This window comes from Phaeoacremonium minimum (assembly GCF_000392275.1).
Source record: "Phaeoacremonium minimum UCRPA7 unplaced genomic scaffold PA7_03_scaffold_442, whole genome shotgun sequence".
Classification (NCBI taxonomy): Eukaryota; Fungi; Ascomycota; class Sordariomycetes; order Togniniales; family Togniniaceae; genus Phaeoacremonium; species Phaeoacremonium minimum.
This window is the reverse complement of record NW_006921344.1, coordinates 210,517-225,879: the sequence shown is the minus strand read 5'-3', so window position 1 is coordinate 225,879 and position 15,363 is coordinate 210,517. Positions and strand designations below refer to the sequence as shown.

General features: G+C 50.1%; 3 protein-coding genes across 3 annotated transcripts; 1 reads left to right on the top strand and 2 right to left on the bottom strand.

Moving 5' to 3' along the window:
• Window positions 1-479: 479 nt before the first annotated feature.
• UCRPA7_5923 (putative transcription factor tfiia complex subunit protein) lies at window positions 480-2,142 on the top strand (the record flags this gene model as incomplete). Its single annotated transcript, XM_007918466.1, has 4 exons — window positions 480-599; window positions 1,055-1,353; window positions 1,423-2,004; window positions 2,058-2,142. The coding sequence occupies 4 exons, from the start codon at window positions 480-482 to the stop codon at window positions 2,140-2,142; spliced, it is 1,086 nt and encodes a 361-aa protein (XP_007916657.1).
• A 9,626-nt stretch (window positions 2,143-11,768) lies between these two features.
• Window positions 11,769-12,570, bottom strand: UCRPA7_5922 (putative atp synthase subunit g protein; the record flags this gene model as incomplete). Its single annotated transcript, XM_007918465.1, has 3 exons — window positions 11,769-12,027; window positions 12,090-12,174; window positions 12,276-12,570. The coding sequence occupies 3 exons, from the start codon at window positions 12,568-12,570 to the stop codon at window positions 11,769-11,771; spliced, it is 639 nt and encodes a 212-aa protein (XP_007916656.1).
• A 747-nt stretch (window positions 12,571-13,317) lies between these two features.
• On the bottom strand, window positions 13,318-14,389 carry UCRPA7_5921 (putative nmral1 protein; the record flags this gene model as incomplete). Its single annotated transcript, XM_007918464.1, has 3 exons — window positions 13,318-13,904; window positions 13,961-14,150; window positions 14,210-14,389. 3 exons carry the CDS (start codon window positions 14,387-14,389, stop codon window positions 13,318-13,320), a joined length of 957 nt encoding a protein of 318 aa, XP_007916655.1.
• Between the last annotated feature and the right edge of the window lie 974 nt (window positions 14,390-15,363).

Sequence of the window (15,363 nt, the reverse complement as noted above, 5' to 3'; positions counted from 1 at the left end):
GGTTGTGGCTGAGCTGACTAAGCCAGTGGGCGGATCTTATAGTGCATTTTTAGTAATTGAGGCAACTCTACCAATACAACTACCACAGCGCAAATCGGCGACATAACGAAATCTCAGCGAGGGCTCCAAAATATCAATCAAGTTGTCTTACGGGCCAGCGGAAGTCAGGCATAGGTGTTTTAAATACTCACAGCGGCACTGAGGCCGCGCGGGGAGTGTCAAGGCTCAGGCGTTTCTCACCTGGATCAACCCTCGTTCTACGCAAACCACATCCTCAGCGTCCGAGGTTTTCGAGCAGAAACAGGGCCAGGGGCGGATCTAAGCAAAGGAAGGAACTGTCAGTGTCTTCTCAGAGCAATATCACGAGGAAGAAGCAGCTCGCGCAGACGTGAAACGCCATCACAATCACGCATCGCACCCAAAGTCACACCAGAACTTCTGTCCATCCACCCACGACAGCGCCATCAGATTTCATCAAAATGTCGAACACTAGCGTCGGAGCTGTCTACCAGCAAATCATTAACGATGTGATCGACGCATCGCGGACCGATTTTGAGGACGGCGGCGTCGAGGAAGGTGTGCTCGAGGAGCTGCGTAAGGTAGGTGCAATCAAGCCAAACACCGCCACATTGGATTCGTTTATCATCCGCCATCTCATGTCCATCGGAGATACGTTCTTCACATATCCAACATCTCTTTCCCATCAATCTGAACATCTGGTGATGGAGCGACTACGTCCTGGTCGTCGAAGTCGGCGATGATGGTTAATTTTTTGTCGTGAGGGATGGCTTTGTTGCCTATCCCGAGAGGGGTGGAGAGCGGCTGGTCTGGCGAGCGGGCGGCAGGGCGCTATTTGGGTCTTTTAAGTGCCACCCCTGCCTGCTGAGAAATGGCTCACGCGCCTCAAGCCCGCTTGCTCTCATTGGTCTCCTCTTTTTCATCACGTGCCTGCGCTTGTGATTGCCTGCTGTTCACGCCCTTTTACAAGTATCGCATACCACTTTGATAATTTTAAGATTCTTCATGAATATTGTAGCTAACATTTCAATATTAGGGATGGCAAGAGAAGCTTTCGAGCATGAAAGTGGCTGCCTTTCCATGGGATCCAAAGCCGGAGCCCACACCTGCCGTCACTAACCCGCCGCCTGCTCAAGCACCTGCTCCGCCCGCGAACTCACAAAGCTACACTCAAGCTCAGCTGAGCCCTTCACAAAATGCGCAATCCGTGCAACTTCCCGGAACGGCGAACCAGGGTGCTAATGGCGTCTTCATCAAGCCCGAGCTGGGCGCTAAGAACGAACCGGTGATCAAGCAAGAACCTGGCCTTCAGAATGGCCTTGCGCAACAGGGTGGGTATGCTGTCCCCGGTGGGCAGGCTGCACAGAGAGCTGCTGCTCAACTCCAACACCAATTTGGCTCTAGAGCTGCTGCTAGCATCCACGCCATTCAGGGCTTCGGTCAAGGCGGGGCTGTCAATAATGGTCAGAGACTACCTCCGCAAGGTGGCGTGCAGCCTGGCCAGCCTCGGCCGCAGTTAACTCCGCAGCAATATCAGCAACTCCAGCAGCAACAGCGTCCGCCTATTGGCCAGAACGGTCTCGCACAGTCCCAAACGGATGGTGCGGCAGACGGCTTTGAGGGCGTCTTGATGCAGAAGGACGGCAATGGTAACTCCATCGAGCTGGGCCGCGTGGATATCGATGCCATGCTGCACGAGAAGATTGCTTCGAGAGCCAAGCAGATGGAAGGTGGCGGCCTCATGCTCCCGCTCGTTCAAGCTCAGAAGCACACCTCCCGTGCGCAGAAGAGCACTTCTGGAATTGCCCAGTTTGATGGTATTGATGATGATATCAAGGATGAGGATGCCGAGCATGATGAGGATGCCATCAACTCCGATCTGGATGACCCAGATGATGACCAAGATGACGATGACGATGATGATGACAATATGGGCCACATCATGCTCTGCATGTATGACAAGGTCCAAAGAGTGAAGAACAAGTGGTAAGCCAAACCCTCACCATGCCTCAAATTTGACGATTCTAATAGTTGAGCAGGAAGTGCACCTTGAAGGACGGCGTCTTGACCGTAAACGGCAAGGAGTACGTCTTCCACAAAGCCACTGGAGAATACGAGTGGTAGACTACGAATCTTGCAACATCGGCAATATATGCCCATGTCATCGCCTTGTCAACAACCTCCAAAAAAAATCTATAAATTCCACTGCTCTGATCTTGGGAATAACGGCATGGTATTTGCATTGGTCTTATTTCCTAGGATCGCTCAAGTTGAGCAATTTATCGACTTCGCGATATTTTTGAGGCGGTATCATCTGAGATTGAGGCTCGTCGTGGTCCGATCCAGAGTGCGCAGCACTGAGTTTTCCAGCTAGAGAGGAGGTTTTATCGAAGCAAGGGGCAAAAAACAGAAGAAGTGGCTTCTCCTTTGTTCCCTTGCGATATTCGGCGTTTTAAAACGTCATTTCGTTGAGAATGAATGATCAAATACTTAGGAGACAGGCGGCTTCTCCAACAAGGTAAGGTGTATTCAATGTATGATAGACTTGAGAAAAGCTCATAGGAAATTGACAAAAATGAGACCACCTGCTGGCTGCGATGATTTGAGAGGCTATCATTGATCCCTTTTACTCGTTATTTGCATAATCAAGTCGCATAACGACAAAGCGCCCTTTATGTGCAGTATGGAGATTTTAGAGATGACAAGGACTTGCATTTGAAACAGCTCCGGTCCAAGTAGATGAATCCGCTCCCATGCTATATACTACACCTTGTGATTTATACTCTTACCAGTTAGATTGGTCTCTCACGTCAAGCTGCTAATTGTTTATTTCATCAGTTTGTGCAGGAATCCCAAACACAGCTGCCGTATTGTAGCAAGTTTTAAGAGACAAAAGCCGGAGGTCTCGGTCTAATTTGCCGCGCACCCAACCTGCGCTGGTCCGGCACACCCCCCGCCGGTGGAGGGTACGGAAGAGTTATAGCAGCATTTGCGGGAGATTAGCTGAGGTCCCGACAGAGCGGTTCGCTTATGGGGGCGTGTCGCGCTGCCCGCTGCTCGATGGGGGCTCCTGCGTGGTAATTGGCAGGCTGCTGTGCCTCTCTGCCGGGTCAGCTTCCACTTGGGGTATAAAGGACCAGAGCAGCAAATTAAAAGACTGCTCCGGCAGGACAACTGAGTTGCCAAAAGGGCCGAAGTCGTAACCGAGGTGGTGTCCTGGTGGTGCATTTTGTTCGTTCGCTCTTATTGCCAGGTATTTGCGGTTCCGTTGGGATTGGTTTTTTGCCCTTTTTCTTTGAAAACCTTTGACATACCGACCACCGCACTGAAGGTATCAAGTGTGTTAGGTGAACATATATCTATCGTTGGTGATAGGTGTCTTGAATCAAACCGGAAATCTGCTTCTTGCTTGATATTAATTTAATCTTAGACCGTTAAGTGCAAGTATCCGGATGATTACAGAATTCCTAGGTAGGACATATCTAATTACGAAGCCTACGTCAGTTGAGGCAAATGTCGAGATGCAGAATTCAAGGTCCAAGGTAATAGGATGCCAGCAACCTTGAAACCTCAACTTACGTACCCCCCCAATGATTGTATTGAATGATGGAATTCTGCTAGAGAGAAGACTGTCGATATGCAAGTCAGCCCAAAGACTAATTGTGTCACCTGGCAAATCCAACTTACGGAAGAACCTCTGCTTTTGATCGCAGAAAACTCGTTAGTTCTAGATGGTGACATGGAGCTAATCAGGTGATGGGGTGCATTTGTGCATTATCACTGCACTCTTCGGGACACATGCAGGTGCTCGAAGCTGCAAGCCTGGTGCGGATTGTGACGACCTGTGGACTTTTTTTGCCCGCGAAACACGTCTCACAGCGTGTCTAGTGCCACGGCGGCAGGGCGGGACTTCCAGTTCCAATTGGCAAAGCCGCCAGCCGCGAGCTAGCGTTCCAGCCTGTCGGTGCCGAATTAGAAAGACATCTTCAGGACCTCTGCGCTGGCAGTGCGCTTAAGATGCATGACTGCATTTGAAAGTGTATAATTAGAAGCCAGGTGGCTTTTTGTTGAACAGTTGAGCTATGTGACACGAATCGTGCTGTATGTGATGACCTATTTGGGTATTGAATCGCGAACCCACGACACACCTAAAACAGGCATGCACTGTGTTTGGGCCAGGAGAGACCATTTCAGAGAAGCGTTTAGTGATCAATAAGAGACGGTATACCCATTCAGGAGGGCTACCTACCAATTCCATCTCACGACCAGATATTGTGACTGTTTGTTTTTTTCTGGATTGGTTGGAGGCATGATAATGTTATATCCACCGAGAGAGAAGAGCACCTGCCGTCGATGAAAGGTATACTGCGTCACAGGCACTGGGTTATAGGAAGGAACGCGAAAGACTGGGTGGTATCTTGCAAATATAAAAAGCAGTCTTCGCCAAAGGCTCTTTCCTCAAATTGACTACCGCCACAATAGGCAGCCAGCTAGAGATATTTTCTTCGCTAGTTAGACATTGGGGCCGTTCATCTGCCTTTTCTCAATCATCAGGATAACAAGAATATTCTTGAAACCCTAATTCTTGCATCCTGCGTGGCAGGTGCGGTGATCGGGACGCGATTATAAATGACAGCAAATGTGGCTTGCTAGTCCCTCCTCTTGCCTATAGTTCGGCGCGCGGCAAGGTTTCACCCTGTCAGGATTTAACCGCCAGGGGTTTTCTGGAAGCTCGTTTCTACAGGTTCACACGTGTGCGCCATCCCGAGACCCTATCGTTCACCGGTAGAACCTCCGGCATCGAAGACCAATGGACCCAATTTACATGGCTTTGAGACATAGCCTTCGAGGCATGGAGGGCTGCCACCTGGCAGCAACAGCGATGGTGAGACTGTCTCAGATACCGGACATGGAGGCTTGAATGCGCACGAGCACGTATCAGATAGAGCGCGAAGGAACATCCCAAAAAGGGCTCTGCACTCTGTTATGGACAATTGCATAGCAGCTGCGTTCCGTGCCGCTTTGCTGCCGCGTAGCGAGCTGCTGAAAATGGGCGAGTCCCCAGTGAGCGCCGCTAGGCTTTGGCTGCACTCGTCAATCCATACGAGGACTGATACGGTCGATGCGTATGTGGATTGTTGGCAGAACTGGACACGCCACATGCCATTCCATCCTCTCAATGGGAACTACCTAGACCCCTCTGGCGCAGGTGGCGTCTGGGACGGGCCTTGGGAGGAGACGCGGGATCTGCGGGTCTTGCTGCGGCACTATCTTAGCATGCTCCTCGAGATACCCGCCGCCTGATGATCCGTTTTGACTGGGCACCCCCCAGGTCCCCTGGGATGTAGGCCTATTTGGTGGATGATGATCGCCTTCGGTCGGCTGGAGAGGCACGCTGGGACATACAATACTGGACAACGCTTTTTGCCCTCCCTCTTGCCTTGCAATTCACTTGACCTTCAAAAGAGCATTCAAGGGTATATGCGGAACTAACTACTCACACCATGGGCCATGCGCATAGTACTGCCAGCTGCGAGATGACTTGGTCAGAAATTGTATGCATTACGCCTGTATTCTCACCCAACTTACTGCTGCACCACATAGTATTGTACTGCCAACAGACACCTTAACAGGACCTACTATAGTGTGCTTGGCCAACCAAGGCGACCCATCCAGACCGCCGACTCAGAACGAGACGGCTTCAGCGAATAGAGAGCTTGCGAGGCTGGTGGCACGCCGTCAAACTCTGTGGTAAAGCAAATATCCACTAACCTACGCGGTTACAATACTGTATGTTGTCCCTCAATACACATGTGCGCGCACACATTTCTCGAACGCGAGACTCGGCAGACTCGATGGACGGGGAGCTGGGACAAGGCTGCCCGTGGCCGTGCTTAATTTGCCCTGCCCTGCCCTGTCCTGCCCGGGGCTTGTTGCCAGGTCCATTCTGGCTGGTTATGGTGGCACGATGAAAATTCCCCGATCCCCTGCATCCTACTTGAGATACCCTGTCCGGTGCTAATTTACTAGGCTGCGCTGAGTTACCTCAGCCCACAACATCCCCCCGACCTCCTACTCATACCCCTACCAGCCGGCCTTTAAGTCAACCTCTACTGCCCGTCAGGTCGATCCTCTTACGCGCAAGATTCCTGCACTACGACCCTAGACGAAAAAACAAATCTCGACTTGAGATACGCGCCCCTTCACACTCGTTAAGCACAGCTGCCGGGCGCCTTCGACGCTCCTTTAGACGGAACTTAAGCCCTTGAGACGTGCATGTGGCTCCGGTCTTGATACAGGCCATCCATGAGGGCGGCCTTGAAGTAGGTTAACCTGTGTCCAAAGTTGAAGGACGTCTTTGGCCGGATCACCAATCCGAGCCAGGTCAGTACTGTACATCCCCACATCATATCATACTCCGTTCCGTTACATGTCCTCCATTTGATCACTACAGTCGAAACACCATCGACTAACTTATATCTTTGCTCTTCTTTACAGTGAGCTGTACACTCTATAGCTGTGGTGACTGTCTAGCCACCTCACAATTCTTAACAAGGCCAACAGGTTTGGATTCAAAGCCCTGCCGCGCTTGCTGTCACTCGTTTACCACATCTCATGCCAAGTCACCCGCAGAACGAGGTACATGGGACTACCTTATACACACACGCACAACTCTATTGTCCCTCACGTCTTCAGACTACAGTTGATTCAATTATTACCTCTTCTGGGCAAGTCTGTTTTAGTGTTATTGCATGATTGTTTGGACGGCCAAATTCTAGTCTCTTATACACCATCTTCACCAAGTCCTTGACTGCCACCCTCCACTTCTCTCCCAACACCCTCATTGTCTTAGACCAGCCCTGCCCTCCACATCCATCTCGCATCTTCGTTCACCAACAACACAAAGACCTTTCCTCATTTGTACCTGTTGACTCGCTGTCGGCAGATACGCTGTATAAACCTTTGCGTTGTGATGGTCAGAAATATAAATACATCCCCTCTTGCACGAGCAATTGCCCCAAGACTCAAAACACAGTCTTCCCAAGCATCTGTTCCTTCTCTGAGAACTATACCAAAACACATCTCAAGGGTACCATCAATATCGTGGGCCCATAGTCCAGCGTCTATACAGTCAGCCCTAGTTTTTCATTGTTTTCTGATTTTCAAACCCATCTTCATACAGATGTGTCCCGGTCATTTTTTTTCTCTAACGTGTCTGTCTATGTCACTAACCAAAAGATACCGTTGAGCAGGCGCCTTATCAATCATATCAGTCCCAGCTAAAGCCTGTGTATTGACGATTGATTGCTTCTCTCACGACCCTCCTTTTTCGCAACCATGTCTTCGACAAATGAGTACGTACTACAGCTTGAACGTTCCTCAAATTGGGTTGAAAATGTTCCGAGCCGATATCCTGCCCCTCAGCTGTGCTTGACGGCTTGTAACAATAACGTTTGTTAATAGGATCAACGATGAATATGAACAAGTTGAGCTATTCGGTAGGATATTCTGCTTTCGGAAGAATGGTCCATCGTACCTCTTCCCTCTTGACTTTGTATGTCTTCTTATTTCTATTGCCATCCAATCGCTTCGCACTCAACGGCTTTGCTAAGGGCGCTATAGTCTATCGAAGAGCCAACGGACATCTGGCAGGAGTTTTTCCTCAGGCTACGCAAAGATCGGCCCTGGTCAGCTCCTGTTCCTACTGACCGCCCTGGGCTTCGTATCGTGGATCTCGGATGTGGAACGGGAACTTGGACATTGGATACAGTCTTGTAAGGTATTTTCACTTATATTGTCCTGTGTCAAGTTAGGCTAACATTAACAAGTCGGCTGGCAAAAATGAATGAAGAGACAGACGCGCAAATCACGGGACTAGATCAGCTGTTCATGGGGATCGATATATTCAACCGTTTCCCCCTCGAGTCAGTACATACGCACCCTTTGAGAGAGATCACTCGTTAATTGAAACCAGAATTCCCGTGAATGTTTGCTTCGAAGTGATGGACGCTAATGGACCATGGCCTGATGGAGGCGATGAATACACAGACCTGCTTTACATACGAAGGATGGCTGGCTCTATCAAATCCTGGCCTGAATTATACGCGAAAAGCTTAAAGTAACGTTGAGAGAGCAACGTCTCGAGCGATTGCTAACGAATACAGAATGCTAAAACCAAATGACGGGTGGCTCGAACATATCGAAATCGACTTTGAACCACGCTGCGACGACAAGCCAGTTCCACCACAACTAAGGTCTATCTTCGACGAATTTCTGAGTGCACTCGATGAAAATGGCTTTTCTATGAGAATTAACTCAGATGTCATGAAAAACGGTCTGCAGGCTGCTGGATTCGTCGACATCAAAGAAGAGCTCTTGCAAATACCGGTCAGTGAATGGTCAGGCGAGGGCAAGTTCGACGAATTCAGCCGCTGGATGCAACTAGCTGTGACCAAAGATTTGAGAACACTCTTTCTCGGTCCGCTCAGTCGGGTCAAGCGGCGGAGTGAAGAAGAAATCGAGAACTACATCAAAACTGCGAAACATGAGCTCTGTGAGTTGGAAAATCGCGTGTATATGAAGGTGTACGTCCAGCCCCATTGTGGTTTTTCAGTGACACAAAATCGCTAATAGGAAGCAGGTACACTTGGACAGCGAGGAGACCAGGCCCATGACGCGTATGATTTATCTTCGACGCGCGAATCAAGGTGTAACAAGCAGTCTGTCGGGATTTCTCTAACCAAGTTCTGCTATCAGTGCCTGTCTCTATCATTTTTCATAGCGTCAAAGCGGTCTAGTCCTACCAGTCTATCTTTGCAGCTAGCGAGACCAATTGAAAAACATTCGTACATCTGTTCTTGATAATTGGGACTGCCCTGGTAATACCGCAAATAGTGCCATGTTCAGAGTCAGGGGCTCGCTAAAGTCATCGAGGCTGACGACCGGTGCAACAACAAAGCTGCAAAGATACACATTTGTAAATACAGCATCCGGGAATCGTCGCCGTTCTTACTGTGCCAACAAGATTTCTCGGCAGGCTGTTTCTCTGTTTCTCGACTCGAGGGCAAAGGTAAGCTTAGACCTGCCGACGTGTTTGTCTGCTAGGTCTGGTCATACTTATCGTATCCGGTCAGCCGCATATGCTGTTGGTGATTTTTATTTTCTTTGCTATCGTGGCGCGCATTAGTCTTATTTATGCATATCAGTTCACCATGAGCTTTGTTTATGATTTTTTAAAAAAGAAATTTAAGTTGGTACGAGTAGGTGAAGATGATGGCTAGGTATGAGAAACGGGCCGATGGGGCCGCGACCGACACGAGGCCTCTTCCCGGGTCGCTGGACAGACCGCGCCTCAGTGCCCGATCTCCCCGTGGATAAACTCCAGTTAAAGTAGTTGATGGTGTCCGAGGGAAAAGATCTGGCGTCTTCCATGGCGAACCGTGGCAGCTCTGCCTCTTGGCGAAGGTTGCTCGGGGTGAGGCCTGGCGATGATCGGTTCCAGCGTAAAATTATATCTCGAATTGCGGCATCTTATGCCGACATTGCATGATGAAGTCCGGCTAGCTGTCTGAAAACAGAAGTTCAAAACACCGCTAACAATTAGTCACTACCTAGGAACGTGTGATTCAGTCATAATTGCTTTCGCAATCTTGACAACTGCAACTACAAGCTCACTGCTTGCTGTTTTGATCATTGTCCTTGAGGGTACATCATCTTCCTCACGATCAGGCAGCAATAACACCTAGGGAGCTAAAAGGCACCCATGTTTAGAACAGGGATGGATGACAACCGCCAAATACTTGTCAATAGGGGTAAACACTCGAGTTTAGGACAGACGCGCGATAAGGCCATGAGGGGGCCGTTTTTCCCCAGCCTTCTCAACGGGCCTCGATTTCCTGACCTCCTGATGCGGCCTTGAGGTGGCCGATCAGAAGGCCCCTTTCAATCGCGAACCCCGTTGTTTTGAAAACAGGATATTGCTTCAGAAATCACATTTCCTTGCATCAGACTACACAAGAAACAAGGGAAAAACCCTTCGCCCGCTTCTTACACCATATGTCTCGATGAGGCTTCATGAGGCCCCAAAAGCAGACCCGATTGGGCTTGATCTGCCACGCTTCTGCCCTGCGAAACACGTCATGTCCAGCTAGCCTGCAGTTGGGAGGCGTCTCGTGGTGGACGTGTGGTTTCCTGTTCGGGCCGCCTGCGCCTTGAGCGGCCGAAGAGCCTCTTAGCCACACTCGGCGTCTCCTAGGACGACCGCAGTGCCCAAATTGAAAAAGGAACCGGGGCCAGACGATCCGTTGCGGATTTGCTCTTCGTGAGAACCAACAGATACGAGAAGTGATGTGGCTCCTGCGAGACAGCTGGCCATGCTTCAGGTGCCCAAGAGAAGAGGCTGGGAGATGGTAATCAATGGTGAAGCATTTGAGAAATTCAGCAAAGGGGTCTGGCTCCTCAGCTTGACAGAATGGGGAACAAATCCGAGTTGTTGGTTGAGTCAGTGATGACGGGCTATTGAAGGAGAGTTTGATCGATCATATCCTGAAGATCAAGCTACGCTACCTACCAGCCGTGGTCAATGCCTTTGGACCGTAGGAGCGTTTCGCACTACCTTGTGTCTTAGTGTTTCGGAAAGAAATAGGTGCATGATTCATACCTTGGATCTTTCCAGAATTTGTGTCAGTCTGTGTCTGCTGGGCCAAAGTGAAGGAGATGTTTTGGCCTTTGTTTGGAAATGTCTGCCTCAAAGTAGAAAGCTACAACAACTCCAAAAAGAAAAAAAGGTGCGGAGAATTATAGTGAATATGGTGATAGCCACATAATACTCGAAGGACACAAATAGTGTGATTGCTGCTTGACATGGAGAGAGGAAGATACATTCATGACACAGGTTGCCGACAAGGATAATACTGTCGAGAGCTAAAGAACTAGCAAAGTCCCCCCTTCATTCCAAAAAGAGGCTTCCGGGTTTTATGAAAAAGATACTGGGAAAATGTAACCTTTGGGCTGGTTGTGGCACAAATGAGGAAATAGAGAAAGGTAATCTGGGTTGGGAAAAAGGAAAACTTGCGATACACCAAACTCGAACTTTCGAGCTTGTGATGAGTTCTTACTGTGAGGATTTATTATTAAGCATCTGGCTTATCGCCATCACGCAGGCGACGTGATGGCGATAAACCAAATGCTAGCACCGTGGGCTTTTATTGCTCGCTATATATCTTAGCAGGCTGGAGGTGAACTTGGTGCCATGCCTGCACAATTCCTCACTCTGCCTTGACATCTGTTAATTGCACTTTCAATGCCTAACAAGCGATGCAGAGCTTAAGTCACAGAATGTCAAGTTGATCTTTGAAAGAGAAATTTCTATTTCAAATTGGTCAGATCCTTTGTACACAGACATCGGACTCAAGGCTTCAAGTGGAGCAAGATGACGAAGTAGGCATCACTGGAAAGCTTTCTCTGATTTATTGTTGCCATCATGCAGCTGATCGTACAATGTTTACAAATGAAATATGCAGTGCCCCAAAAGGACATAAGGTACAAGGGGGAAGAGGAGCCTTGCCATTGCCTTGACTGAGCCCAACAGGCCAGACCTCTCCGTCTATATTGTACCAACTAGCTCCAGCGGCCTCGACTGATGTGCCCAATATATCAAGGCTACATCGATCAGCCAATACCGTCTATCCCAATTCTGATCGTCCCCTTCGGTCTAACAACAACCCCTACGTCGGCAACTCATGTTCGATTTAGTGGTGAGCAGCAGGGCCCTCGCCGTGGTAGCCAATGAGCTTGAAGCGGCCGATCATCTCGCCAACGGTGAAGAAGCCGAGGCACTCAGCCAGCAGAACACCACCACCAACGAGCTGGGCGGTCGAGAGGTTGCGGGCGCGCTGTACGAGATTCCCGGATTGAGCAGCGGCGCCTTGTGCGGATTGCAGAAGGCTGCTGGGGTTCTGGATGCCCTTTACGGCTCTTTGGAAGTAGGCTTGGAAGGTGGAGATTGAGCTATATTCCCACATCGTTAGAGACTCATCGTCTAGTGCGTGACTGTCGATATAGGTGCTTACGGAGGAGTCATCTTCTGGCCCTGGAAGACGATCTTGGATAGCTCGATGCCGACCTTGCCATAGTAGGCGACAAGGGGAACTTGGCCTGCATTTGTCAAAATTAGCCATTGAACATGCTTTTGACGCCTATGACCTCTTCAACTGGTCCGACACCAGTTCAGAAGCCATAATAAGGGTTGTCCTTACGCTCAACGAAGGAGATGAGCTTTCCCGTGCGGCCACCAACGCGGCCGAGCGCACCGGCAGCACCCTTCGCAACACCAGCGATCGCAGGACCAGCCGCGGATGTGACGCGGGACAGGCCCTGGGCAGCCTTGGTCGTGTAGTCAGAGGCAGTCTGGGAAGTCTTGCTGGCAGCATCCTTGGCAGCCTCGGAGGCCTTGGTGGTGGTGCTCTCGAATCGGCGGCCGGCGGTTCGGGAGGTGAGCTGTCTGAAGGCGGACCGGCGCATCAGCGGGCGAGCGGAAGCAGAGAGCGACATGGTGACGGCGGGAGCGGAGAGTCTTGACGGTCTTCGACGGCTGCTGGCTGTGTCAATTGATGGGGGAGCGGTGCAATTGACAGGCGTCGTCGAGTGGAGGTCGGATGAGCTGATGCGCAACTTTTGAGGTGCTGGTGCGATTGAGGTTAGGTCCGGGCCGGGAAAAAATAAAAAGCTCGGGAGTTTTCGTCTTGGTTGGAGGTTGGAGGAGCACCCAGGCCTCGACTCTACGCTAATCCTGATCGGGATTCAGCATGTACCAAGGTCCCTGGCCAATCATAGCTGCTCAATTCCTGGAGTTTCCCCCCTTGAAGCTTGACTTATACCAGTTTGACCTATGAAGCTTACTGATCCTTTCTCAACCCAAATCAGAGCGCATATGCTTGATTGTTCTGTTCAAATGGCATATTCACATTCGATGAATTCGTGATATGCCGATCAAATAATAGCTGTTGGCCTTAGTATAGAGCTTACATGCCACTTCACTACAAGCCTCCCTGGTGAGATTTAATGACACAGAGCATACCAACCACCAATAGAAAAGAGAGACAAATTCTTGGACTTTGGATTGTTCTTCATACCTGGAAAGTAAGAGAACATTGTTTGAGATGATGCCTCCCAAAAAACATCATCTCGTGGAATCACGGCCAAAAATGAAAGTAACCCTCATAAGACCTAATCAGCATTGCACTTTGGAGACTTTCAGATAGGCTCATTCTTATATTAATTTAACTCATTATTGCTAGTTTATTTCAATTCCGCAAAGGCAGGTGCTTTTTTCATGTACTCCTCCCACGTAGTCAGCTCGTCCTCCAGGATCGAGTGGCTCTCATCGAGGGAAGCATGGCCGTAGTAACCACCCTCCTCCATGAGTCTCATATTCTCCAAGAGTTCCTTTGCCGCGAACTCGGGCATGCCGTTGCTCGTCAGGATGTTGATGTACATGTCGTGCGGCACGGAGAAGAAGCTGGCCGTCTTGCCCGCCTCGGGGAACGCCTTCTTGAACTCATCGACAATCTCCGTCGGGGTCATGTAATTGGTGGCCGCGAAGACCTGCTTGCCTAGGAGCTTGTCGCGGTTGAGCACGATGGCCTTGAGCCACTTGCCGCTGTCGGCGGTATCGAACATGGGGAACTTAGCCGTATCGGCGGGGACAGGGAGCGCCAGCGTCCAGTTGTTCTCGGGTGGTGTCTGTCGGAACATGCCGCCGGGCAGGTTGGACATGAAGAAACCTGGCAGGAAGAATGTGGCGGGGATGCCGAGCTCGCGAACGTACTTCTCTACGCGTGCCTTGCTGTCGAAGTGGAAGACTTGCGATAGCTTGCCATTTGTCACTGCATAGTTGGGTCAGTGAAATGAGTAGATGTGAGTGAATTGGGGATGCACTCACACTCTGTCACATTCTTGAGGGAGCTCCAGATGTAGTGGTTGACACCGGCCTCCTTCACGGCATCGGCGAGCTTCTTGCCTTGCTCATACTCAAGGTTGTGGTCCATCTTCTCCCAGTAGTTGGTGACGCCAAACACGGCTGATGCGCCGGTCACGGCCTTGAGTAGAGACTCTTTGTCGTTCATATCGGCCTACATGTCGAAGTCAGTGTGCGTGCCTCAGATGTGTTAACAGTTGAGAGTTGACTTACAGCGACCATCTCGACGCCTTGGCTTGAAAGCTTCTTTGCCGATTCGCTGTCGACATTTCGGGTCACACCACGGACAGCCCAGTCATTTTTGAGCTTGGGGTCGGACAAGAACGTCTTGACGACAGAGCCGCCTTGGTTGCCTGTGGAACCGAAGATGGTGATGATCCTCTTTCCCGCCATTGTGTTATTATTCAATGTGGATTAAGAAGTCGACGATTGACGAGGCGTCCACCCAAATAATATGACGATTGAGATGAGGGGTATCTGGAGATAAGTACGGTTGTTGTACTTGCTGGTAAGGCTGCGAGAGATGTGACGTGACGTCAATGGCGGTAGAGCTGTTCACAGGCTGAATAGGGATGTAAGGAACTTGTTGCGTTATGTATTGCAGTGTTGGTAGATGTGGATTGGATTGGATTGAATTGAGTTGAATATAGAAAGGGGAATTGAGATGAGCTGGAGACGGGCAGGGACGGTGATATTTGTACCTGAGCATCTGTCTCATACAATCTCATCTCGGCGTGTAGACAACGAGTGCCCTGCAGGGCTGTCGCATTGACAAAGACCATAATTAGAGCACTCTACGCATGTTTGTCGATAGAGTTCAACAGCTAGACCACTTGGCGCCCGCCGCTAGAGTTTCTTCTTCTGCATGTGTTATTAAGCCGCCGGAGCGGGCCAAGCATCCAAGTCCAACGCGAACAGCGAACCGCTGTAATTGGGCCTGCCAATACTCACAGCGCAGCGGGAGACATCTCTTGCTAAGAGCTCCATAATCAGATCTTCTGATTGAGTGCATGGCGGTGGCGCCGCTACGGCAAGCAGGCTTGCGTATTCGCCAGTATCTAAGCTATCGCACGGTACAATCTCTCCGGTGGTCTTGACAGAGCGAACTCTCGGACTTCACGATGGCCCCCTGACAAACTACCTGGTACTGCACAGTAGATGGTTTCGATTGATTTCTAGGCGCGGGTGAGCGCGAATATCCACCTGGGCAGACCAAGATAATTCTTGGCAGAAGATCTTGAGCAGCGAAACTGTTTAGGTAAGTGGTAGACGGTAATGTACATATAAGCTCATTAGTCAGGCTCGCGTATGTTAGCAGGCCAAAAGGCGAGCGGGCAGGGGCTAAAGCGCGAAGCGCCGAAGGATGA